Source organism: Oncorhynchus keta, chromosome 1 (genome assembly GCF_023373465.1).
Source record: "Oncorhynchus keta strain PuntledgeMale-10-30-2019 chromosome 1, Oket_V2, whole genome shotgun sequence".
Taxonomy (NCBI): domain Eukaryota; kingdom Metazoa; phylum Chordata; class Actinopteri; order Salmoniformes; family Salmonidae; genus Oncorhynchus; species Oncorhynchus keta.
The window spans coordinates 54,803,414-54,829,066 of NC_068421.1; the positions used below are offsets into that span (position 1 = coordinate 54,803,414).

At 42.2% G+C, this 25,653-nt stretch overlaps 1 protein-coding gene across 1 annotated transcript in view; it reads right to left on the bottom strand.

Annotated features, from left to right (window-relative positions):
• Positions 1 to 25,653, bottom strand: part of wdr18 (WD repeat domain 18) — a 92,390-nt gene that overhangs the window by 40,416 nt on the left and 26,321 nt on the right. The window contains exons 5-7 of the mRNA XM_035776935.2: positions 10,053 to 10,196; positions 2,866 to 2,930; positions 1,676 to 1,800 (exon numbers count right to left, since the gene is read on the bottom strand). Coding sequence (XP_035632828.1) covers positions 1,676 to 1,800; positions 2,866 to 2,930; positions 10,053 to 10,196 — 334 coding nt within the window. The remainder of the gene's footprint in view (positions 1 to 1,675; positions 1,801 to 2,865; positions 2,931 to 10,052; positions 10,197 to 25,653) is intronic.

Sequence of the window (25,653 nt, forward strand, 5' to 3'; positions counted from 1 at the left end):
AGTCCCCAGTCACGTGGTGTTTATTTACACACAACTACTAGACAGGAGCCTTGAGTCACTCATTAGGTGCCGCACACGCCAGGTGATCTAGTTACAATATGGAATTCACAACTAAATGTTTGCCAGCTCGATATCTAATAACTATTAAGTCTAAAATGTGCTAAACGCTCTGCATTTGGCTTGCTAATTTAGTAGCTAGTTAGCTACCTTTACTAGCTAGTTAGCCATGTTACCGAATATCCCAATATGGCACAAGGTTAGTATGAAGGTATGCCAATCTGGATACTGCCCAACCCTACTTCTGAGGCCTTAATGACCCCATACAAACTCGACAGGGGTAAACAACACCAAGCTCGAACACTGAAAACAAGATTGCAGTGACCCAAAAGGTCTGGCAAGGCCACGGTGTGATGCTTACTTCTCCCACAGCCAGAAGACATTTCAATACAAGTGCCGTTGAACATCATTACATCCTCCATCCAGCCAAAACTGATAGACAGCTAACCAGTCACAGTGGCTGAATAAACAACAGAAACATCCTATTAAAAACAAAATGAGTTCGCAACCTGCCCAGTGACGCAAATCAAATCCCAGTTCTCGAAAAGCACTTAACGAAAGGGACTCTACCGTTGCACTGAGTGAGTGGGTGCTGTGGCCCATAGAAAAGGTGACAGATGCCTCAATGTGATAGGAACAACTCTATTTTGAGAGCTCAGCTCTCTCATAAGTTATTAACTTGATCTTACATATCATGAACCGATAATTATATTTTCAGAAGATGATACTACTTGCATTGGCACTTTCTAACGCAGCAATTATATTTTCAATATGTTAGTTATTATTCTTTATATAACATATTCTCTTCACACTTCTAACTATGAGCTGCCTTGGATACGTACACTGAGTATACCAAACATTAGGAACACCTTCCTGACATTGAGTTGCGGGGGGCGCAGTTCTTGACACACTCAAACCGGTGCTCTGGCACCTACGACCATACCCCGTTCAAAGGCACTTCCAGTAAATATTCTGTCCCATTCACCCTCTGAATAGCACATAAACAATCCACGTCTCAGCTGTCTCAGAGGCTTAAAAATCCTTCTTCAACCTGTCTCCCACCCCTTCATTTACACTTATTTAAGTGGAATTAACAAGTGACATCAATAAGGGATCACAACTTTCACCTGGTCAGTCTATGTCATGGAAAGAGGTCTTATTGTTGTGTACACTCAGTGTATATCTGACACACAAACTAACATATAGAGCAAAGGTAGATAAACGCATAAGCTTGCCTTTACAGACCAACCTAAGTTGAACTGAACGCCCAGCGCAAGACGGGCATTACGTTTGCCGTCTGCTGTTAACTCCCAGTCAACTGATCACTTCACAGGAAACAACAGTAACAAGAGAACAAACACAATTGCACCTGGAGTACACTACAGACGTAAAGGCACGCATGTCAAACCATACACTCCATGACCTCAAAAGGAAGGACAAGCGTGGAAGGGTTTTCTAACACGTTCGGTCCGGAGGCAGGATGATGTATGACTCGGGGCGTCCTGGGAGAAATCAATGTCTCAGCGAGGCATTTGCTATGCCAGCGGCTGAACTGAAGAGATGGGTTTGGGCCACTGAGGTGAGACTTTGGTTAGGTGAGGCGGTCATTCAAGCTCACCTTTGTGGTTGATGCTGCGGACGCTCTGCTTGCTCTGGATGTCCCACAGTCGTATGGTCTCATCGTGGGAGCCCGAGAGGAGGAGAGTGCCATCCATAGAGACAGACAGACATGTCACTAGGTTCCTGTGGAGGGATGAGTGCAAAGGGAGATCACCACCTGGCTGATAAAATAGGGTTCTCAGAACATCAAATGTTTGGGGATCAACATTGATATCTCAGCTTTTCCTTTATTACCTAAGTAAATAACGGAAGCAATCGCGTCACACATCTCAATTTCAGAAATTAAATTATATCAGATTCCATTTTTTCTTTCTCAAGTTCTAAACTAAATTGTTCTCCTAATTTCTTCAATGCTATCATCAGTTTCCTTACAAAATCACCAGAGTACATATTCATGCTTCTCCAGTCATATCACAAGGGAGGCCAAAAGTCATTGTTAAAAATAAACCACTTTCCTTACTAAGCCTGTTTACTTACAGCAGAGTTTCAACATTGTTATCGTGCTTGTTTCTGTGCACACGTTACAGGCAACCTAATTACCATATATGTGCCTTCCAGGAATGGTAACAGCAACATTTTCAGTACCAAACGAGTCAAGGGGGGAAAAAATTCAGATAGTGTACGCTCCTTCCGCCCCCTGCTCTGCAGCTACAAAAAGTCACTCGAGTCTTCTAGTCTGGTTCTGCACACCCACTGTGTGCCTGTCCAATCAGTATGGTGGTGGCATGCACCTTGGCAGTCTCGGATACCATACGGTGAGAGAGATTAGGACGCCTGAACTTCTACTGGGACCTGGTTCGGCACAAAGAGATTCCACAAGGATATCGTGGGGTATTAAAGCCACATGAAGCAACCCGTCAGTCACCACACAGCTGTTACAGCATCAAAGCCCCTCATCCTGAACCATCCCTCTCTCCACCCCCCCACCACACCCCGTTCAAAAGGAACTTTTTTTCTGTCTTGCCCATTCCCGCTGAATGGCACACATACACAATCCATGTCTAGGCTTAAAAATCCTTCTTTAACCTGTCTCCTCCCCTTCATCTACACTGATTGGAGTGACATCAATAAGGGATCATAGCGTTCAGCTGGTTTCACCTGGGCAGTCGGTCAAGTAAAGAGCAGGTGTTCCTAATGTTTTCTACACTCAGTGTATATTACATAGACCAGACCTTGAAGGCAGCCCACCTGTGTCCTTTAAAAACCTGGTTGCCCTCGTTGTCCGACTGGAACGTCTTATCCCGACTTAAGCTCTGCAGATCAGAAGAAGAAAAACGTTAAGTTTATCAGAGTAAGCAATCCTCAGAGTTTTTTTTTTTTTAAATACCCAGAGATAATGAGCTTGTGTCTCAGGTACACTTACATCGGTATGTGAGAATGCTGTTCATTGACTACAGCACGGCGTTCAATACCATAGTGCCCTCCAATCATTAAGCTAAGGACCCTGGGACTAAACACCTCCCTCTGCAACTTGTGGTAGCTGAATCAGAATTAGTTAGGTAACATTGATAAATAATATATGTTTTAATCACATAATAATGCTTGTGTGAGATATTTGTCATTAGGATGTTTTCTTTTTGGATAATACTGTTGGCAGTTTGCAGTTATCCCTTCTCAGCTAGGGCTCAGTTACTTGGGCCCCAGAGAGGGGAGAGGTCAGGTTTGTCTTATCTGTGAATGTGTCTAACTATTCCTAAACCATGTGAAGGGATGGCTTGATTAATGGGGAACCAGTTAGTTGGCTCCACAATGTCTGTGTACCAGTCACTCCTCTTCGTGAGCTTGTCCAGGAGGGGGTGTATTTGAGATGGGAGTATCTAGAATTGACAATTGATATATGCCATTGGATGAGGTTCTTGGTCCTAAGTGGTACCAAGAACGAGATAAGAACTTCGTTTAGGAGACCAAACTGAACAATAATTTATAGCTAATGCTATCTAGCTATAGGATACTCCTCTTTCAAGTAAAATGTTCTTTGTGTAATGTTCCTAAGATGTTATTCGTCATGCGAGTTGAGATGGGTGTGTCTTGGCTATAAATGATACTAAGAACTGTTTTGTAAGCACTCAGAGAATTCATTTATAGAGACGGAATTGATCTGAGAGTAACAGGGCTATGGTGAAGCTCATAATTAAAGATGGACTTTATGATAACTCTGACTTGTGTGTGGTTTGCTCTCTCATGATTTGGTAATACAGGAAATTTCCACGACAAACTGGATCCTGGACTTCCTGACTAGACACCCCCCAGGTGGTGAGGGTAGGCAACAACACATTCGCCACTCTGACCATCAACATGGGGGCCCATCAGGGGTGCATGCTTAGTCCCCTCCTGTATGACTTCAACACCATCATTAAGTTTTCCGACAACACAACGGTCCTATTTTAATAGTTATTGTTGTATTGTGTGTGTTTCTCATTTTGAAGGTAAAAAAAAGTTATGAAATCTTTTTACATTGCATGGAATTTACAAGGCTTGAAGTCCTTTTCAGGAGACTGAAAAGAGTTCTACAGCTGCACCATCCAGAGCATCCTGAATGGTTGTGTCACTGTATGGCAACTGCTTGGCCTCTGACCGCAAGGCGCTACCAAGGGTAGTGCATACAGCCCAGTTCATCAGTCTATAGCAGGCGTTGTCAGAAGAAGGCCCTAAAAATTGTCAAAGACTCCAGCCTCCCAAGTCATAGACTTATCTCTGCTATCGCACGGTAAGTGGTACCGATGCACCAAGTCTGGAACCAACAGGATCCTGAACGACTTCTACCCCCAAGCCATAAGACTACTAAATAGTTAGTTAAATAGTTAACCGGACTATCTGCATTGACCCTTTTGCACTAACCCTTTTGACTCATCACATACACTGCTGCTACTGTTTACTGTATTCCTACTTATATATACACAAAGCTAACTCTAACTCGTACCCCTGCATATCGACTCGGTACTGGTACCCTTGTATATATAATTACACATTGTGTATCTATTATTACGTGTTTTACTTTTCTAATATTTCTCAATTTTCTTTCTCTGCATTGTTGGCAAGTAAGTAAGAATTTCACTGTTAGTCCACATCGGTTGTTTATAAACCATGTGACAAATACAATAAAAGAGTAATATGTCTCCCATCTGTTAGGTTGGCTGGATATTTCTGGCACTCGTCAGCCTCTAAATGGTTTGATTGATTTACTTAATTGCATTAATTAGGGATGTGGTTGCGTCAGACATGCAAGGGAGGGAGGACGCCACTGGATTCTACTATGACAGACTAATCATTAGATCACGTCTATACGGCCGGTCTTGAGAGTACTCAATTAAACATGAAAAGTGGACTCGAAAAGGGATTTAGTTGAAGCCGTGGCTATTAATTCTATCGATGTGTGCACAAGCCTGGCTTTGGCTGGAGACTCAGCTGTACAAATGGTCAGATGACTGAAATGCAAATCATTAAGGGAAGGTTTGAGGGAAGCATCATGTCTCATTTCACACCACTACATTAACTAAAATGTTGGAGGTGGAGTGAAAACTAATTCACCACGATGAAAGACAGATTATTTTTCGTCTAACATTAGCCTGTTAAACTGTTCAAATCAAGTGCTTAAAATCAGTGAGGGATGTTCGGAACCATAGCAAGAAAATTGTATTTACTATGGCAAAAACCTCTTGGCAGGATTACATTTCTAAACCTTCACACTGAAGAAAAAGGAAACGGCTAGCTGCTGCCTCGCGTGAGGAAGGGAACTGTCTGATTTTCTGTCTGGCTCTTTATCCAAATGTGAAAATTCTGGGCTCACGGTCTCCTCTCCTGCTGAACAATTTAAACAAGGGAAACGAAACAGCACAACAAACGCAGCTCTCTCGGAACGCAACGCTCATATCCCCACTGGCAGAGTTAATGCCCGCCATGCATTGAAACACTCATCGCATAGGAACTTCTGCCCAGCTACGGTACGAAATCCCCTTTATTAAACAATGATCCACGGGCACATTCAGAGTTAAGCTGTTTAGGAAATGAATAACTCTCCCCAAATCGGGTAAACAGCACAATTAGAGGAGCAGAAAGACACATGCTAGCAGAGAGTTAATGCCTTTTAGATGCTGACTGTAGAGATGGCAGTTCCGATATTATACTCAGAATTTTTTAAAGATGAATCATGAGATTGAAATTAAAATGTGGTTGTTGCTATAGGGAAATTATGGTTAACTTATGGGGTTGATACAAGGTCCAAATACAGTATACAGGTAGCTTCAATACAAAGGGATCTCACTCTGTGTTAAAAAATAAACCACAATATGTTCAGATATGCAGCAACCCTATTGAATTCTAACAAACGTAAAAATGAATACATACATTTAAAAAATATAAAACATTTGTAATGGAAGCCAGTTGGCCCAAAGCAACACAATATCCATATTCTCAATCACAACGAGGACAAATGAGTAACAGATTATCTGCAATCCCTTTAGTATGAATGACAGAGAATGCAGCATAATGAGACGGATCATTATACTTTGATAGCTAGGGGGAAGCCAGAGGGAAGAGGAAATGATGCAGGATTAAAAAGCTGTGACTTCACTCAGCAGCAAGTTCCAGCATCTATGGAGGAACAATGCAAGGCTTGGCAAAATATTGTTTAATCAAAAACCTGTTCCTCTCTTTAAAACAGAAGATAATCATTATTAGTTGTACTCAAATCCAGGGCTATAAAAGCTTTTTTCTCTCCAATTACCTTAATTAACCAATTGATCTTTAAGATGATATGCCTAAATAATTGAGCGTCTAAAGACTGTGGATGGAAGTCAAAAGGCGTACGAGTCAATGGGGCAGCTTGGCTTTGAAAATCTTTGAAAGGCAAGCATTAAAGATCAAAAATCACATAAAATACATGAGGAAAGTTAGCACATTAATAACCTATGAGTCCAGATTCAGGACCAAGGTGAAAGGGGTCGGTAGGCATTAATAATACGCTGAGAAACTTGAGTTATCCAAACCGGGTCTTGACTTGTTGCAATTATTGAGAAAATTCCCCAGGTATTTTCAGTACACATGAAACACACTTCAATATGAATAAATGAAATGATAAGCTCCCTCAGAAATCTTTTATCTTTCAAATCAATTACTATTTTATAACAGTCATTCTTCCCGAGGTCAAGTCACTTCACTACAACATTCAAAGCAATTATTGCTATACTCTCATGTCAAAAAGCGAACATAAAAGGGTTGCAGAATCCCCTGACCAATAGTAGAATGATAGACGCAGTAATCTGTACCGCAGACAAACATCTCTAAAAACAATTATAACAACTAAAAGGACCAGTCTATATGACCGTTTCTGTTAATAATCGCATGTAATCATTGTGCCACCAATAGATCCCTCTGTCCCTTACTGACTTAACATTCACGTTTCCATTAGATGTTAGAACATTGCTGCTGGGACTTCCATTCAGCCACAAGAGCATTAATGAGGTCGGGGACAGATGTTGGGCAATTAGGCCTGGCTCGCAGTAAGCATTCCAATTCACCCCAAAGGTGTTCGATGGGGTTGAGGTCAGGGCAAGTTCTTCCACACCGATCTTGACAAACCATTTCTGTGTGGACCTCGCTTTGTGGACGGGAGCATTTTCATGCAGAAACAAGAAAGGTTCTTCCCCAAACTGTTGCCACAAAGTTTGAAGCACAGAATTGGCTAGAATGGCATTGTATGCTGTAGCATTAAGATTTCCCTTCACTGGATCCCTTCAAGGGGCCTTGCCCGAACCATGAAAAACAGCCGCATACCTCCAACAAACTTTACAGTTGGCACTATGCATTGGGGCAGATGGCGTTCTCCTGGAATCCGCCAAACCCAGATTAGTCCGTTGAACTGCTAGATGAAGCATAATTCATCACTCCAGAGAGCGCGTTTCCACTGTTCCAGAGTCCAATGGCGGCGAGCTTTACACCAATCCAGCCGTCGCTTGGCATTGCACATGGTGATCTTAGGCTTGCACTAATATGAAGGGGTGTCCACATACTTGTGTATATATAGTGTATCTGTTATCCATCTGCAGCCATCCATCTGCAGCACTCTTTCACAGATGCAGACTTTTCTCCACTCAAACCTGATGCCTCTGGGATATCACTTATTTGGCCATACATGCAAGAGCCACCCACAACATATCCAGGGGGGCTGATGGATTTTGGGAGAGGCTTTCACAATTAAAACCAAAAGAGATATTGAGTAAGGAGGTTGAAAAACCGAAATGTGAGTTTAATTATGGATACATAAATGGAGCAGTGAGCAATCTGCCTTTACTCAGACAGTGATTCTCAAGCCATGGAAGTAAGCATTGTGAAGCACTCCATCTAAACTTACTTCAGGAGAGAGAGCAAGAGAAAGGCAGGATTTGTCTATCATGGGGGGTGATTGCTAAGGGCAATGCACAGCGAGTGACTCGCACCCAGTTTTGTGCGACTGCAAGAGCCAGGATAAGGGAAATTAGGTTTTAAATAGAAGTGGGGTAGTCTAACAAGGGGAGGGGGATCCTTTCTTGTGCTAAAATGTGCACATTCATTTCTGTCATGTTTAATTGAGTCTTTTATACAAGTTTCTTTGTGGCACCTGACATGAAACTCATGACAAGTAGAAAGGAGGAGAGGACAAAGCTTGAAACTCAAATTGAACCATATCCATTAATGTCTTCTCTGATCTAGTTGGTTATGACAGTTACAGAAAATATTTGGATTAATTCTCTGCAGCTCAAATACATTTTTCTGCATTGAAATGTGACTTTAAAGGGGCAAAAAATGAGCCTATTCTGCAAACAAACCATCAATCATGGCAAATACAGAAGTCCATCTTGTGTTTAAGCCGAGGAAGACACGGGAAGCTCTTGATTAGCACGTTGCAATAAGACTGGATTCAGTTAGCCAGAAGGGCTGGCAGACATAGCTCTGAACCTGACGTGTCACCTTTTCTCCTTGAAAGAGAGCAGTCAGAAAGAATCCCACTAGACGAGACTGATGGGAATGTATAGAAACTGTGATATATGGGGGCAACCAAGAGCACCGTAGGGGGGGCAAAGAAGTCCTTCATGAGGCATGGTATCAGGCATTAATAGCAATGAAAAACCCCAGGCGATTTAAATCCAAAACACAGGCCTTGCCGGTGTACAACCCCCCTCCCGCATTCTATCACCTCTCCATCTTTCAGGCAAACAGCTTGGGGATTCACCCGTACAAGGATGGTGCAACGTTAGAAAGTTCATGGAAAAGCAACAGAGGAGTACCTTTAGAGAATTCCCCGATACATGTGCAGAATTACAAATTGTGGCAGATGGTAGACTTCGGGATTTATTAATATTTTCCTTTTGAACTGAAGAAGTCTTTCTCAGTGGCTTAAGCTGGAAAAACTGGGGTAAGCCCAAGCAAAGATTCTGTAGGATGCTTTAGAGCAGTGTTCCGGAAATGCCCCCCAAATCTCCCACTAGACAAAGCTTTGTGTAAGTGCAACCTGCCTTGACCTTCCCTGTGCACCAGAGAGATGTGGGCTGGTCCAAACATCACTCACATTCCCCTCTTCATTAACAAACTTTAGCAGCCTGGTTCCAGGCCAGCAGTGTGGAGACACATCAAGGCACTGTCAGCTGATCAGAGTGGCCCTTCTTACGAAGTGTACTGTATTTTGGTGCTTCACTGGGAAACGTACAGGACTAACTCAAAAGGGAATTCAGTCAAAGGTGTATTATGTGGCAATTGACAGGTGGAGGGATTATTTTATTTGTAATGTTCTCAATTTATTAAGTTGTCAGTTGTGTGTACTTGGTGACGTGTTTCCGCCTTCACTTGTGGAAATTAAATTGTCTCACTTTTAAATAATTAATAATCAGGTAACGGGTTTGATGACAGTATATGCAATTCTAAGGTTATTTTCAAGGGCTTGACATTAATGTGCTTATTTGCCACAGGCTGCTCATCTGCAGTCTTCAAAGTTATATGAACTGGCTATGGTTTTACAAATGACTGTCAGTTCAAAGTCTCTCTTAGTTACGTCACTTGTCCTTGCGGCGGCGCCAGACTGTGGCCCATTGTGCCTGCTGTATATCTGCTTTCCAATTTGCCGTCAGCCGGCTGAGCTCACCTCTGTCCGGACACTTCTCTCCGTGAGTACTGTCCACAACGGGTTGGTTATTTATAGTAGGGCAACCTGTTTATAATGTACAGAAAGGCCATTGATGAACCCTTGATGTTATGAAACAAAGAAACCATGTCTGTGTGAGCATGGTTGTGCTTGACGGATCCACCATTAAGAGAGTTTGCAATTCAAACGCATTGTGAAGTTAATCGATGAAAGTTCAGGGTTAAACAGTGAGGGTGGCGAAGACAAAAACCATATAGCTTACCTGGCTACAGAGGGACACCTGAAATATACCGCCGTCACTGCCACCGCAGAATAGGTAGTACTCGCAGGGGTCAAGGGTCACTGACATGATGCCTACGTCAAAAAGAACAGACAGGAGCATCTCGCCAGAGGATAGCTCCCAAAGCTAGAGTTTGAGAGAGAGAGAGCAAACGACAAAAAAAAGGAGAAGAGAGTTATGGTTAATTTGATCCGAGTTGTGGACATTGTTTAACTTCAGCTTTAAAGGATACTGTATAACGTCACATTATCATTATGAGCTCACACTGCGGGGCTGTTAGTCTGACCCTGTCTGTCTTAGAGGAGTGGGCCGTTTAAGAGTGCAAGACACTAAAATACATCTTAGTCTGCAGAACGCCTGCAAATTTCTGTTCCAACCTCAACTTAATGACTTGGACAGATCAAATCATTTAGTGCCTATGACACTTACATTGTGCCAAGATCTTGATGGCCATTCATTGAGCTAATCCATTATTACAGCTAGAAGAGAAATGTATATAAAAAAAAATATTAAAAAACTGCTGAGGAACAGATTTTGGAACTGGAAAGTACAGTGACTTGCAAAAGTATTCACCCCCCTCCCCCTTGGCATTTTTCCTATTTTGTTACCTTACAACCTGAAATTAAGATTGTTTTTTTGGGGGGTTGTAGTATCATTTGATGTACACAACATGCCTACCACTTTGAAGATACAAAATATTTGTTATTGTGAAACAAACAAGAAATAATACAAAAAAGATCAAACTTGAGCGTGCATAACTATTCACCCACCCCCCCCAAAGTTAATACTTTGTAGAGCTACCTTTTGCAGCAATTACAGCTGCAATTCTCTTGGGGTATGTCTCTATTAGCTTGGCACATCTAGCCACTGGGATTTTTGCCCATTCCTCAAGGCAAAACTGCTCCAGCTCCATCATGTTGGATGGGTTCCACTGGTGAACAGCAATCTGAGTCATACCACAGATTCTCAATTGGATTGGAGGTCTGGGCTTTGTCTAGGCCACTCCAAGACATTTAAATGTTTCCCCTTAACTTCTTTGGGACTGGGGGGCAGTATTGAGTAGCTTGGATGAATACGGTGCCCAGAGTAAAACTACCTGCTACTCAGGCCCAGTTGCTAATATATGCATATTATTAGTAGATTTGGACAGAAAACACTGAAGTTTCTAAAACTGTTTGAATGATGTATGCGAGTATAACATAACTCAAATGGCAGGTAAAAACCTGAGAAAAAAAATTCTACAGACAAAAAGGAATTCTCCGGTTGGAACATTATTGAAGATTTATGATAAAAACATCCTAAAGATGGATTCTATACTTCGTTTGACATGTTTCTACGAACTGTAATATAACTTTGTCTGAACTTTCGCATGGATTTGTCGGCGCGTCATGATTTTGGGATGTGTACTAAACACGCGAACAACAAGGAGGTATTTGGACATAAATGAGGAACTTTATCGAACAAATCAAACATTGTGGAACTGGGATTCCTGGGAGTGCATTCTGATGAAGATCAAAGGTAAGTGAATATTTATAATGCTATTTCTGACTTCTGTTGACTGCACAACATGGCGGATATCTGTTTGGCTGTTTTGTTGTCTGAGCGCTGTACTCAGATTATTGCATGGTGTGCTTTTTCTGTAAAGTTTTTTGAAATCTGACACAGCGGTTGCATTAAGTTTATCTAAACTTCCATGCATAACACTTGTATTTTCATCAACATTTATGATGAGTATTTCTGTAAATTGATGTGGCTCTGCAAAATCACTGGATGTTTTTGGAAATACTGAACATAAAACGCGCCAATGTATACTCTGTTTTATATAAGTGATTAATTTTATCTGTATTTCTGCTTTTTGGGACTCCTCTCTTTGGCTGGAAAAAAAGTGTTTTTCTATGACTTGGCTCTGACCTAACATAATTGTTTGTGGTGCTTTCGCCGTAAAGCCTTTTTGAAATCGGACACTGTGGCTGGATTAACGAGAAGTTAATCTTTAAAATGGTGTAAAATACTTGTATGTTTGAGGAATTTTAATTGAGATCGGCTTGGAATTTGGCGCCCTGCACTTTCACTGGCTTTTGTTGAGGTGGGACGCTACCGTCCCGAATATCCCAGAGAGGTTAAAACACTTGAGTGTTGCTTTAGCAGTAGGCTTAGGGTCATAGTCCTGCTGGAAGGTGAACCTCCGTCCCAGTCTCAAATCTCTGGAAGACAAACAGGTTTCCCTCAAGAATGTCCCTGTGTTTAGCGCCATCCATCGTTCCTTCAATTCTGACCAGTTTCCCAGTCCCTGCCGATGAAAAACATACCCACAGCATGATGTTGACACCACCGTGCTTCACTGCGAGGATTGTGTTCTCTGGGTGATGTTAGAGGTTGGGGTTTGTGCCAGACATAGCGTTTTCCTTAAATGGCCAAAAAGCCACATTTTAGTCTGATCTGACCAGAATACTATCTTCCATATGTTTGGAGAATTTTGGCGAACACCAAATGTGTTTGCTTATTTTTTCTTTAAGCAATGGCTTTTTTTCGGGCCACTCTTTCGGTAAAGCCCAGCTCTATAGAGTGTACGGCTTAAAGTGGTCCTATGGACAGATACTCCAATCTCCTCTGTGGAGCTTTGCGGCTCCTTCAGGGTTATTTTTGGTCTCTTTGTTGCCTCTGATTAATGCCCTTCTTGCCTGGTCTGTGAGTTTTGGCGGGCAGCAGTCTCTTGGCAGGTTTGTTGTGGTGCCATATTTTTCAACTTCTTAATAATATATTTAAATGGTACTCCGTGGGATGTTCAAAGTTTCCGATATTTTTTTTATGACCCAACCCTGATCTGTACTTCTCCACAACTTTGTCCCTGACCTGTTTGGAGAGCCCCTTGTTATTTGTTACGTTACAGCCTTATTATGAAATTGAATACAATTGTTTTACTCCCTCAATCAACACACAATAACAATACCCCATAATGACGAAGCAAAAACAGAGGCTTGTCCCAAAGCCACTCCTGCGCTGTCTTGGCTGTGTGCTTAGGGTCATTGTACGGTTGGAAGGTGAACCGTTGCCAGAGTCAGAGGTCAAGGATGTCTCTGTACTTTGCACTGTTCATCTTTCCCTCAAACCTGACTAGTCTCCCAGTCCCTGCCACCAAAAAACATCCCCCACAGCATGATGCTGCCACCACCATGCTTCACTGTAGGTATGGTGCCAGGTTTCCTCCAGATGTGAAGTTTGGCATTCAGGCCAAAGAGTTCGATCTTGGATTCATCAGACCAGAGAATCTTGTTTCTCATGGTCAGAGTCTTCAGGTGCCTTTTGGCAAACTCTAAGTGGGCTGACATGTACCTTTTACTGAGAAGTCTGGCCACACTACCATAAAGGCCTGATTGGTGGAGTGCTACAGAGATGGTTGTCCTTCTGGAAGGCTCTCCCATCGGCACATAGGAACTCTGGAGCTCTGTCAGAGTGACCATCGGATTCTTGGTCACCTCCCTGACCAAGACCCTTCTCCCCCGGTTGGCAGCCAGCTCTCGGAAGAGTCTTGGTGGTTCCAAATTTCTTTCATTTAAGGCCACTGTGTTCTTGTGGAACTTTAATGCTGCACACATTATTTGGTACCCTTCCCCAGATCTGTGCCTCGACACAGTCCTGTCTCGGAGCTTTGTCATGAGTTAATGTGTGTGGATTGATAACAATAATAACAATCCATTTTAGAAGAAGGCTGTATTTTAACCAAATGTGGAAAAATGGGTCTGAATACCTTCCAAACGCACTCTAATTCAGTTTTATTATGGATGGAGGGACATGATTACAACAGGTGTGATCATATAGCCCATATTTGTTCTTGTTTTTTAATTTTTTTAAGAAATCTAGCAGACTCCAAGCCTGGTAAAAATAAAGTGATGGAAAAGACAGATTAGTGATGACATGAAAAGTATATGCGCTCCCTTTGGTAGAACCATAATCAAATTGATTTTGATCGCACCATTTATCAAAAGCAAACTTTGCTAACGGCTTGAAGGAAAACCCTGATTGCTTTTGGGAGAGAAAAACGTTGATAGCCAGGCCTGAAAAAAGCCCAATTCTAGGCAACCCAGTCATGGAATTACAAAAAACAAGCGTACACCAAACATTAAAAAACAAAATAAGATATGAAATGATTCAAAAACACCTCCTCCCATCTCTCCTCCAAGACACTACTCTGCTGAGTCTGAGTATACTTGAGGGAATGGTGGGGCTCATCCATTTAGAGTCTGTCATAGGGGTGGGAGGGAGGGGGACTAGTGAAAGTTGTCTGTAGCCCAACCTGCCTTGTCCTAACAAGCCCTGTTCTCTGGCATGCAGTCTGCTTCTCCTTCAGCCAACACGATCAATCCCAGTCATCGGATAGGGGGAATTATTTGTCTGTGGAGACTGACAGCCTGGAATCTATAGAGCAGCTGATGATATTGAACATGACACTCCGAGCCGCTGACAAATTTGGTATGCAGTGAAGACGTAATAGAATTGAGCAAAAGAGAGCCAGACATGGCATCCTGCACAATGAGACTCAATATAAGTGAGGTAGACTTTGAATAGCATTATGTGCATGCATATTGTCTACTGATTTCAAGTTATATATTTGAATGAAACACGTGTATGAAGGATATTCTCATCTGTTGAGAGGCTTGAAAGTTGAGTATTTTAAAAGTTGTTTCTTGTGCTAAGTTGATTTACTGCAAATGGCAGAGGTGATGAAAAGCAGTCCATTTGAATTATATAACCCAAATGGATGGTGTAGGAATGGCGTTAAAGTTAAGCACGAGTAAGACAAAAGTGAATGTTCTGGATTTACAATTTACTCATGCATTTATTCTAATGGAAATTGTTTGCCAGCTATTCGTCATGAAGGGAAACTATTGACTTAGCCAAAACATGCTACAATAAATCAAACTTTAGAATTATAGATGGAAAGTGGTAAGTAAGGACTCTGTGTTACATTGAGCCATGCAGAAAATCTTAAGTATGAAAATGTTTGGTGAACCTAAATATGAAGTCAAAAGATTAGCCTAATAAAAAAAAAGTTGTTCTGAAGCTGGTGGGCTGTTCCAACTGCCACGGGGGACATGAGACTTTCAAGATGAAAGAAGAAGAGAGATGGAAGGAGACAACCCACGCCTGTCAATTAAATATAAACCACTGGGGAGGAAAGGTGAGTCAGAATTATCAGAGCCCCACTCTGTAATTTATTAAACTATGGTTATATCTATACAATATGGGCTAAATCACTTCACACTATGGAATATAATGGATTGACCGACAAGTTGCATGTTAAACAACTACGATGACTGTGAAAAGAGCTGCAATTGCATCACTTGAAAACATTTGAAGGAGGTAGTATTTCCATTTTGTTTTGCTGGACATTTGTTTTGCTATTGGACATGAGCTACAAGCATTTAGATTGCATGTGACCCAACTGCTGAATAAAATACTGTACATCCTGTAAAAAAAATACTTTTGAACAAGTCATGGGCAGGGACATTGTTCAAAATGATTTCCAGCTCAGAGCAGGTGCCTGATGACGTTAACAGATCATTTGTAACACAACTCTTCATCTTGGAGATACAGTGCCTTTGGAAAATATTCCGAACACCCTTGACTTTTTCCACATTTTGTTACATTACAGCCTTATACTAAAATGTTTAAAATCGTTTTTCCCCTCACACAATACCCCATAATGAAAACGCAAAAGCGGGTTTAGAAAATGTTATTTTTTATATTTTTTAAACAATGTTTAACCTTAAATATCACATTTACATAAGTATTCAGACCCTTTACTCAGCACTTTGTTGAAGCACCTTTGGCAGCGATTACAACCTCGAGTCTTCTTGGGTCTGACGCTACAAGCATGGCACACCTGTAATTGGAGAGTTTCTCTCAAGCTCTGCCAGGCTGGCTGGGGTGTGTCGCTGCACAGCTATTTTCAGGTCTCTCCGGAGATTTTAGATCGGGTTCAAGTCCGGGATCTTGCTGGGCCACTCAAGGACAACGAGACTTGTCCCAAAGCCACTCCTGCGTTGTCTTGTCTGTGTGCTTAGGGTCGTTGTTCTGTCAGAAGTTGAACCTTCATTAAGGATCTCTACTTTCTTCTGTTCACCTTTCCCTCGATCCTGACTAGTCTCCCAGTCCCTGCCACTGAAAAACATCCCCACAGCATGATACTGCCACCACCATGCTTCACTGTAGGGATGGTGCGAGGTTTCCTCCAGACTTGGCATTCAGGCCAAATTGTTCATCAGATAAGAGAATCTTGTTTCTCATGTTGGGAGAGTCCTTAGGTGCCTTTTGGCAAACTAAGCGGACTGTCATGTGTCTTTTACTGAGGAGTGGCTTCCGTCTAGCAACTCTACCATAAAGGCCTGATTGGTGGAGTGTTGCAGAGATGTGTCCTTCTGGAAGGTTCTCCCATCTCCACAGAGGAACTCTGGAGCTCTGTCAGAGTGACTATCGGATTCTTGGTCAACTCCCTGACCAAGGCCCTTCTCCATCAATTGCTTAGTTTGGCTGGGCAGCCAGCTCTAGGAAGAGTGTTGGTGGTTCCAAACGTATGCATTTAAGAATGATGGAGGCCACGGTGTTCTTGGGAATCTTCAAATGCTGCCCAATTTCTTTTGTACCCTTTCCCAAATCTGTGCCTCGTCACAATCCTGTCTCGGAGCTCTACAGACAATTCCTTCGACCTCGTGGCTTGGTATTTGCTCCGACATGCAATGTCAACTGCGGAACCTTATATAAACTGGTGTGTGCCTTTCCAAATCATGTCCAATAAATTGAATTCACCGCAGGTGGACTCCAATCAAGTTGTAGAAACACCTCAAGGGTGATCCATGGAAACAGGATGCACCTGATCTCAGTTTCAAGTCTCAAAACAAAGGGTCTGAATACTTATTTCAATAAGGTATTTACATTTTTTATAAAGTTAGCAAAAATGTGTAAAAACCTATTTTCATTTTGTTGTGCTGTGTTGTGGGTAGATTGATTGTTATTTAATCCATTTTAGAATACGGCTGTAATGTAACAAAACATGGAAAAAGGGGACTGAATACTTTCCAAATGCACTGTAGAACAGAACGAACAATGTGAACTCTGTACCCCTCTCTCACTATATAGGATCAAATCTCATTAGGTATAACTGGATACTGCTACTTTTTTAATGAATGGTGGGGGGCTCAGTCAGAAGAAATAGCTTACAGGCAGGTAAATATTGTGGACATTTTCACTGTACTGATCGTTGACACAATGTGTCTGATACTAATAGTAATTAAGTCACTACAGAATGCATATTGAGTTTAACACAGTGCTGTGTGGCTTTTAAAAAATGGAGGTTGTTTGTATACATTTCCCAATGCATTGAATGTATATTAACTTAATTGGATTTTGAGGAGGGGTTGACCTAATTTAACAGGAATGCATTCCAGAGATGAGAATACATGATTCACATCCAAGTCTGCATGCCGTCATAACTGCAACCATAGCTTCATACCTTAGCAAAAGATCACGTGTTCGTGCAAGGCTGTGCAACGGAATAAGTGCAGCACCAACATATCAGCAATCCCAATTACACCTATAGCGTGTGAAGTCGGTGCAAAAGCCAGTCGATGTTTTGGTCAACCAAAGCACTAGCTCTCGGCTTACTTCCTGGCTGCAGGGTGAGAATGCTGAGATGTTTTATTATTCAACATGATTTTATTTGTTTTTGATATATTAAAACATTGAGAATGCTTGCTCAAAATGCCAACTCAACTGCCTCCTACTTTTGGCCATAAAAATAGACTCCAAAACCAAGTAACTAGAGAGGTGCATTAAAAATTATTAAAGGCACTTATCAGTTATTCTTTTGATTGCATAAAGATAAGGCATAGCTGTGACCGTGGTCCTATATATTGTATGGAAATATAATCTAGCCTTCAGTAGATTAGATTAATGCAGTAGACAGGAGGGTATGAATTACCTGACGTGATGTGGAGGCTAGGTATGAGGCTTTAGCAGATTATCTACCATTTCTGAGAGCTCAAGTAAGTATCACAAACACATGGGAGAAATACCCTGCGGGAGCATGACTGATTAATCATATTGATCAGGGTTTAGATGACATCTTCTTAATTAAATTCATAATCCAGTGGCATTCATTATTGATGCCTGTGTAAAGGGCTGATCATTTTAACAGGTTGATTTCCATTGTGGCTATATTGTCTTCCATTGCATTAGTGCCCATTTCAAAACCAGGAGCCTCAAGAATTGTGGACCTATTTACAGTACGCGCCAATGCAATATATTGTCTAGACTCTAGAGTAATTCTATGACCTCAAAAAGATTTTTTTTCTATATTTGCAAAGACGGCCCTGCCGTTACAAATCAATAGGAACACTGTCTGGCTGGCTAAATAAAAGCCTGGGAGTGATTTCTCAATGAGGCGCTGGATATCAGTCAGTCACTCAGCACAGGAGTCAAAAGCTAATCAGAGTAGTTGATGCCCTGCGTTGGGGACACACACGCTCCAGAAGCTCATCCACACACTGGGGGATGAAGGGAGAGGGGAGAGAGACACAGACATCAAACACACAGAGCACCAGGGCCTGTGTTGCCTCGCTCCCTATACATAGCATCACTTAATATTTGCATTACAATATGCCTTTACGACCGGAGCAAACTGCAGGTGGCAGAAGGTTTTTAGGTTTTTTCAATACACTTCAGACAAAAGATGACAAGTAACAAACCACATTTCTATGATGGAGAGAAACGAGATGAATAATTGTTTTGTACAGAAGAAAATTGTTTGTGTTTATAACATAGCATTGTTGAATACTTGATTCTGATTGGTACAAAGGGCATTCTAGAGCAGGCATTATTTACACATTTTCAAAAACAATATAAAACACAGAAGCCAAAGCGTGGAAACTATGGATACAGTGGGGCAAAAAAGTATTTAGTCAGCCACCAATTGTGCATGTTCTCCTACTTAAAAAGATGAGAGGCCTGTAATTTTCATCATAGGTACACTTCAACTATGACAGACAAAATGAGGGGGGAAAGAAATCCAGAAAATCACATTGTAGGCTTTTTAATGTATTTATTTGCAAATTATGGTGGAAAATAAGTATTTGGTCAATAACAAAGGTTTCTCAATACTTTGTTATATACCCTTTGTTGGCAATGACAGAGGTCAAACGTTTTCTGTAAGTCTTCACAAGGTTTTCACACACTGTTTCTGGTATTTTGGCCCATTCCTCCATGCAGATCTCCTCTAGAGCAGTGATGTTTTGGGGCTGTTGCTGGGCAACAAAGACTTTCAACTCCCACCAAAAAATTTCTATGGGGTTGCGATCTGGAGACTGGCTAGACCACTCCAGGACCTTGAAATGCTTCTTACGAAGCCACTCCTTTGCCCGGGCGGTGTGTTTGGGATCATTGTCATGCTGAAAGACCCAGCCACGTTTCATCTTCAATGCCCTTGCTGATGGAAGGAGGCTTTCACTCAAAATCTCACGATACATGGCCCCATTCACTCTTTCCTTTACACAGATCAGTCCCTTTGCAGAAAAACAGCCCCAAAGCATGATGTTTCCACCCCCATGCTTCACAGTAGATATGGTGTTCTTTGGATGCAACTCAGCATTCTTTGTCCTCCAAACACGACGAGTTGAGTTTTTACCAAAAAGTAATATTTTGGTTTCATCTGACCATATGACATTCTCCCAATCTTCTTCTGGATCATCCAAATGCTCTCTAGCAAACTTCAGAGGGGCCTGGACATGTACTGGCTTAAGCAGGGGGACACATCTGGCACTGCAGGATTTGAGTCCCTGGCGGTGTAGTGTGTTACTGATGGTAGGCTTTGTTACTTTGGTCCCAGCTCTCTGCAGGTCATTCACTAGGTCCCCCCGTGTGGTTCTGGGATTTTTGCTCACCGTTCTTGTGATCATTTTGACCCCACGGGGTGAGATCTTGCGTGGAGCCCCAGATCGAGGGAGATTATCAGTGGTCTTGTATGTCTTCCATTTCCTAATAATTGCTCCCACAGTTGATTTCATCAAACCAAGCTGCTTACCTATTGCAGATTCAGTCTTCCCAGCCTGGTGCAGGTCTACAATTTTGTTTCTGGTGTCCTTTGACAGCTCTTTGGTCTTGGCCATAGTGGAGTTTGGAGTGTGACTGTTTGAGGTTGTGGACAGGTGTCTTTTATACTGATAACAAGTTCAAACAGTCGCTTTGGATAAAAGCGTCTGCTAAATGGCATATATTATTATTATATTATTTTATATTTACCATTAATACAGGTAATGAGTGGAGGATAGAGGAGCCTCTTAAAGAAGAAGTTACAGGTCTATGAGAGACAGAAATCTTGCTTGTTTGTAGGTGACCAAATACTTATTTTCCACCATAATTTGCAAATAATCACATCGTAGGATTTTTTATGAATTTTTCTGGATTTTTTTCCTAATTTTGTCTGTCATAGTTGAAGTGTACGTACCTATGATGGCCTCTCATCTTTTTAAGTGGGAGAACTTGCACAATTGGTGGCTGACTAAATACTTTTTCCCCCCACTGTATATCTTCCTCCGCGCTCCCGCATTCTCATAATTCATATGCGTGCCCCTAGAAATCCACGCATTAGCATGTTTCTGTTAGCAGATACAACCTGAAATAAATGCACCATATTACTGGCCTGTTAATGTGCATGGACCTTGCAGGCTTTACTGCAGAGAAAAAAACACATTACTGATCAAAATGGATGCCCAATCAGGCAGGGTGTGTGTATGTTTCATGATTAAAGACTCATGGTGTAAATGTAAGAACATACAGGAACTCACGTCCTTTGTTCACCTGGAACCCTAGAATTCCTCACAATCAAATGCCGACGTATAATCTCCCAAGAGAATTATCTTCGGTTATTATCACAGCCATGTATTCTCCCCTCAAGCCGATACCATGACAGCCTTCAAGGAACTTCACTGGACATTAGGCAAACTGGAAACTATATATCCTGAGGCTGCATTTATTATAGCTGGGGATTTTAACAAAGCAAATTTGAGAACAAGGCTACCTAAATTCTATCAGCATATTGACTATAGCACGCTGGCAAAACACTAGTACTGCTACTCTAAACTTCCGCAATGCATACAAGGCCCTCCCCCGCCCTCCTTTCAGGAAATCTGACCACGGCTCTATTTTGCTCCTCCCTTCCTATAGGCAGAAACTCAAACAGGATGTACCCGTGACAACGCTGGTCTGACCAATCGGAATCCATACTTCAAAATTATTTTGATCAAGCGGACTGGGATATGTTCCGGGTAGCCTCGGAGAATAATATCGATTTATACGCTGATTCGGTGAGTGAGTTTATAAGGAAGTGTGTCGGAGATGTTATACACACTAACTATTAAAACCTACCCAAACCAGAAACTGTGGATAGAAACTGAAACTGCGAACCACAGCATTTAACCATAGAAAGGTGACAGGGAATATGGCCGAATACAAACAGTGTAGTTATTCCCTCCACAAGGTAATCAAACAAGCAAAATGTCAGTAGAGACAAAGTGGAGTCGCAATTCAAAGGATCAGACCAGAGACGTATGTGGCAGAGTCTACAGACTAAACACCTTCTCTGTCCGCTTTGAGGAAAAAACAGTAACACCAAGGACTGTGGGCTCACTCAGGTGGACCACGGAGAAGGAAAGACATTTAAACGTGTTAACCCTCAAGGCTACCGGCATCTATAGCCGCGTCCTCAGACCATGCACAGACCAGCTGGCTGCTGTGTTCATGGACATATTCACTCTCTCCCTATCCCAGTCTGCTGTCCCCGACATGCTTCAAGTTGGCCACCATTGTTCCTGTACCCAAGGCGGCAACGGTAACTGAACTAAATTACTATCACCCCATAGCACTCACTTCTGTCATCAAGTGCTTTGAGAGACTAGTCAAGGATTGTATCTCCTCCACCATCATATACCTGACACCCTAGACCCACTTAAATTTGTGAACCACTCCAATAGGTCCACAGACGATGCAATCGCCATCACACTAAACACTACCCTTTTCCATCTGGACAAGAGGAATACCTACGTAAGAATGCTGTTCATTGACTACAGCTCAGAAACAAGAGTCCCCTCCAAGCTCATCATTAGCTTGAGGCCCTGGGTCTCAACTGCGCCCTGTGCAACTGGGTCCTGGACTTCCTGACGGGCCGCCCCCAGGTGGTGAAGGTAGGAAACAATATCTCCACTTCGCTGACCCTCAACACTGTGGCCCCACAAGGGTGCGTGCTCAGCTCCCTCCTGTACTCCCTGTTCACCCATGACAGTGTCGCCATGCACACCTCCAACTCAATCATCAAGTTCAGACGACAACAGTAGTAGGCCTCATTACCAACAATGACGAGACAGTGACCTCACCTCCTCCCTGTAGGCTGAGTGTGGTGTCATGAAAGCCACAGCTCACTTAATGTCAACAAAACAAAATTGTGGACTTCAGAAAACAGCAGAGGGATCACCCCCCCCCCCCATCCACATCGATGGGAAAACAGTGGAGAAGGTGGAAGGTTTTAAGTTCCTCGGCGTATACATCACGGACTAACTGAAATGGTCCACCCACACATACATTGTGGTGAAGAAGGCGCAACAGCACTTTTCAACCTGGGGAGGCTGAAGAAATGTGGCTTGTCAGCTGAAATCCTCAAACTTTTACAGATGCACAATTGAGAGCATCCTGTCGGGCTGTATCACTGCCTGGTACGGCAGCTGCACCTCCCACAACAGCAGGGCTCTCCAAAGGGTGTTTAACAGTGAAGAGCCTAGAAGATCAACATCCCGGAGTCACCTCTTCACTGTTGACGTTGAGACTGGTGTTTTGCTGGTACTATTTATTTAAGCTGCCAGTTGAGGACTTGTGAGGCGTCTGTTTCTCAAACTAGACACTAATGTACTCAGTTGTGCACCGGGGCCTCCCACTCCTCTTTCTATTCTGGTTAGAGCCAGTTTGTTCTGTGAAGGGAGTAGTACACAGCGTTGTACGAGCTCTTCAGTTTCTTGGCAATTTCTTGGATGGGATAGCCTTCATTTCTCAGAACCAGAATAGACTGACGAGTTTCAGAAGAAAGGTCTTTGTTTCTGCCCATTTTGAGCCCGTAATCGAACCCATAAATGCTGATGCCCCAGATACTCAACTAGTCTAAAGAAGGTCAGTTTTAAAGCTTCTTTAAATCAGCACAACAGTTTTCTGCTGTGCTAACATAATTGCAAAAGAGTTTTCTGAATGATCAACTAGCCTTTTAAAATTATAAACTTGGATTAGCTAACAACGTGCCATTGGAACACAGGAGTGGTGGTTGCTGATAAATGGGCCTCTGTACGCCTATGTAGATATTCCATAAAATAAGTAAATATATATATATATATTTTTTCCATCAGCTGTTTCCAGCTACAATAGTCATTTACAACATTAACACTGCATCCTGGAGTCGCCTCTTCCCTGTTGAGACTGGTATTTTGAGGGTACTATTTACATTTAAATAAAATTGGCACCCATTGCATATCCCATTGTGAAATCATGTTGAGAAAAAAAATCCTTGTTCCCAGTGGTCTTGAAAGCACTGACGTTGGATATTTCCGAGTTCCCAGTTGTTTTGAACGGGGCATCAAATGGCAACGGAAGGCAGGCTTCATCATTGCGTCAGATACCACTATGCAATGAGTTGGTGATAGTTTGAAATCTGTACTTTTTAATACATATGAGGCATGTCTTACCTTGCTTCAAAGTAGCATATTAAATCTCCTCTTTCTAAACCACTTGCATGTGCTGTGCCCGTTTGACAATGGTGTTTTCATCCTAATTGGATTTTAGAACGACTATTCATGTGTAGCCTGCTGCCATGTGGGCATTGCTGTGCTTGTAATGTGAAGAAATAATAGTTCATCAATATTTTAAGCTAAACGTTATGATTGGTTGCATCAGACTCATTGCTTTTTTTATGTAGCCGACACCTACTGGTTGTATGAATTTGGGATTGATCGTCCCACAACTGTCCCAGAATATGCCATTTCTTTCTCGACAAACTGACCAATAGAATAGGTAGCCTAAACGTTTCTACTGTAGTAGGTTGACATAGGCCAGTGATCATGCTGTTGGTTACTTGTCTTGTTGGCTGAGGAAAAGTAAATGAGGACAGTTATTCTAAACTGTTCAAAGTGCACATCAGAATTTGGTAAGAACAGCACATCGTTGCATACTTGACTTGCATGTTTTGTTAATTACCATATTCTAAATGTGATTTCTGTCATTCTGAACACCATGGGTGGATGCCCTAGTCAGGTTATGCACCCAATGCATATGGGTCAGATACATTTCTCAAATGCCTGGTAAATTAAAGAGTTGCCGATCAAATGTCCGGCTGACTTCAACGCTCACGTCGCGTGCACGAGCATCACAAAATAATTTTAGAAATCTATATTATTCAATTATTGCGCCAATGAGCATCTGCGTTGCCAGGGCTAAAATAGAAGTCAGTTCTATTTGTGACGCAGATAGGCTGCAAATCCTGCCTCTCCCATCTCCTCATTGGTTTATTGAAGCAGGTACCCATGTGCCATCTCCTCATTGGTTATACCCATGTGGGTGACTGAAAGATGAACGAGGTCAGTGGCGGTAATGCACCTAATTTATGAAAGCCAATCACAATATAAAGTCAAGAGAAGAAAAAACCTGTAAGGAAACGAGATGACTAGAAACGATTCGGTTGACCGTTTTATGTGTGGAATAATTGGCGGAGTAGAGAACCTTGTGCATTTCAGGTAAAATAACAACTCAATGTTTATATACCAGGACAAATTAGCTAACAACAGCAAGCTAGCTAAATAGGACAAATTAGCTAGCAAGTGCAAGCTAACTAGCTAAATTGCAATAAGTGTAATGCTTTTCGACCTGTCCCCAAATTAATATAATTGGTTCAGAGTTTGTTTTGATATTTTAACAAGCGTGTTGTCATCACGTTTGGTGTGGGGGGACAAAATAAATTTACGCACGATGGCGCACGCGCGCAGCCTGTTTGGGTTCCGTGTAATGGAAACCTTAGCACACACGATCTGGTACGTCACAGGCCTCCAACCCGTCACAACTCAGGCTCCCTTGATCGAATGGCTTGTCAACCGTCAGCTCATCCAATAGCGTCCTCACAGAGCTACAGTAGCCATCAAATGCCACCAGCCCTTGGATCTGCCATGTCTCCATTCGCATTTTACAAGCCTGATTACTTCAAATCCTGTCAGTGCAAATTCAAAAGGAGCAGAAAAAAAATATTTTTGGTACACTGCGTCATTGAAGTGTTGCTCCAGTCTTTCCGCATGCTTACTCAAAAAATATATGATGTCAGAATGGTGTTGTTCAAAAAGTTACATGTTCAGTGGGTAAGAATGACAGGCAGAACTGTGAAGGAAATTAAGCAATGGCAGGACTCACGAGCATCAATGACTGATATGGGGGTTCATTGATGTTGAATCCAGACAAATCGGGTGTTATTCAGTTCCTTGGATAATCCCCCTTGTAGTTTTTCCTTCCGACT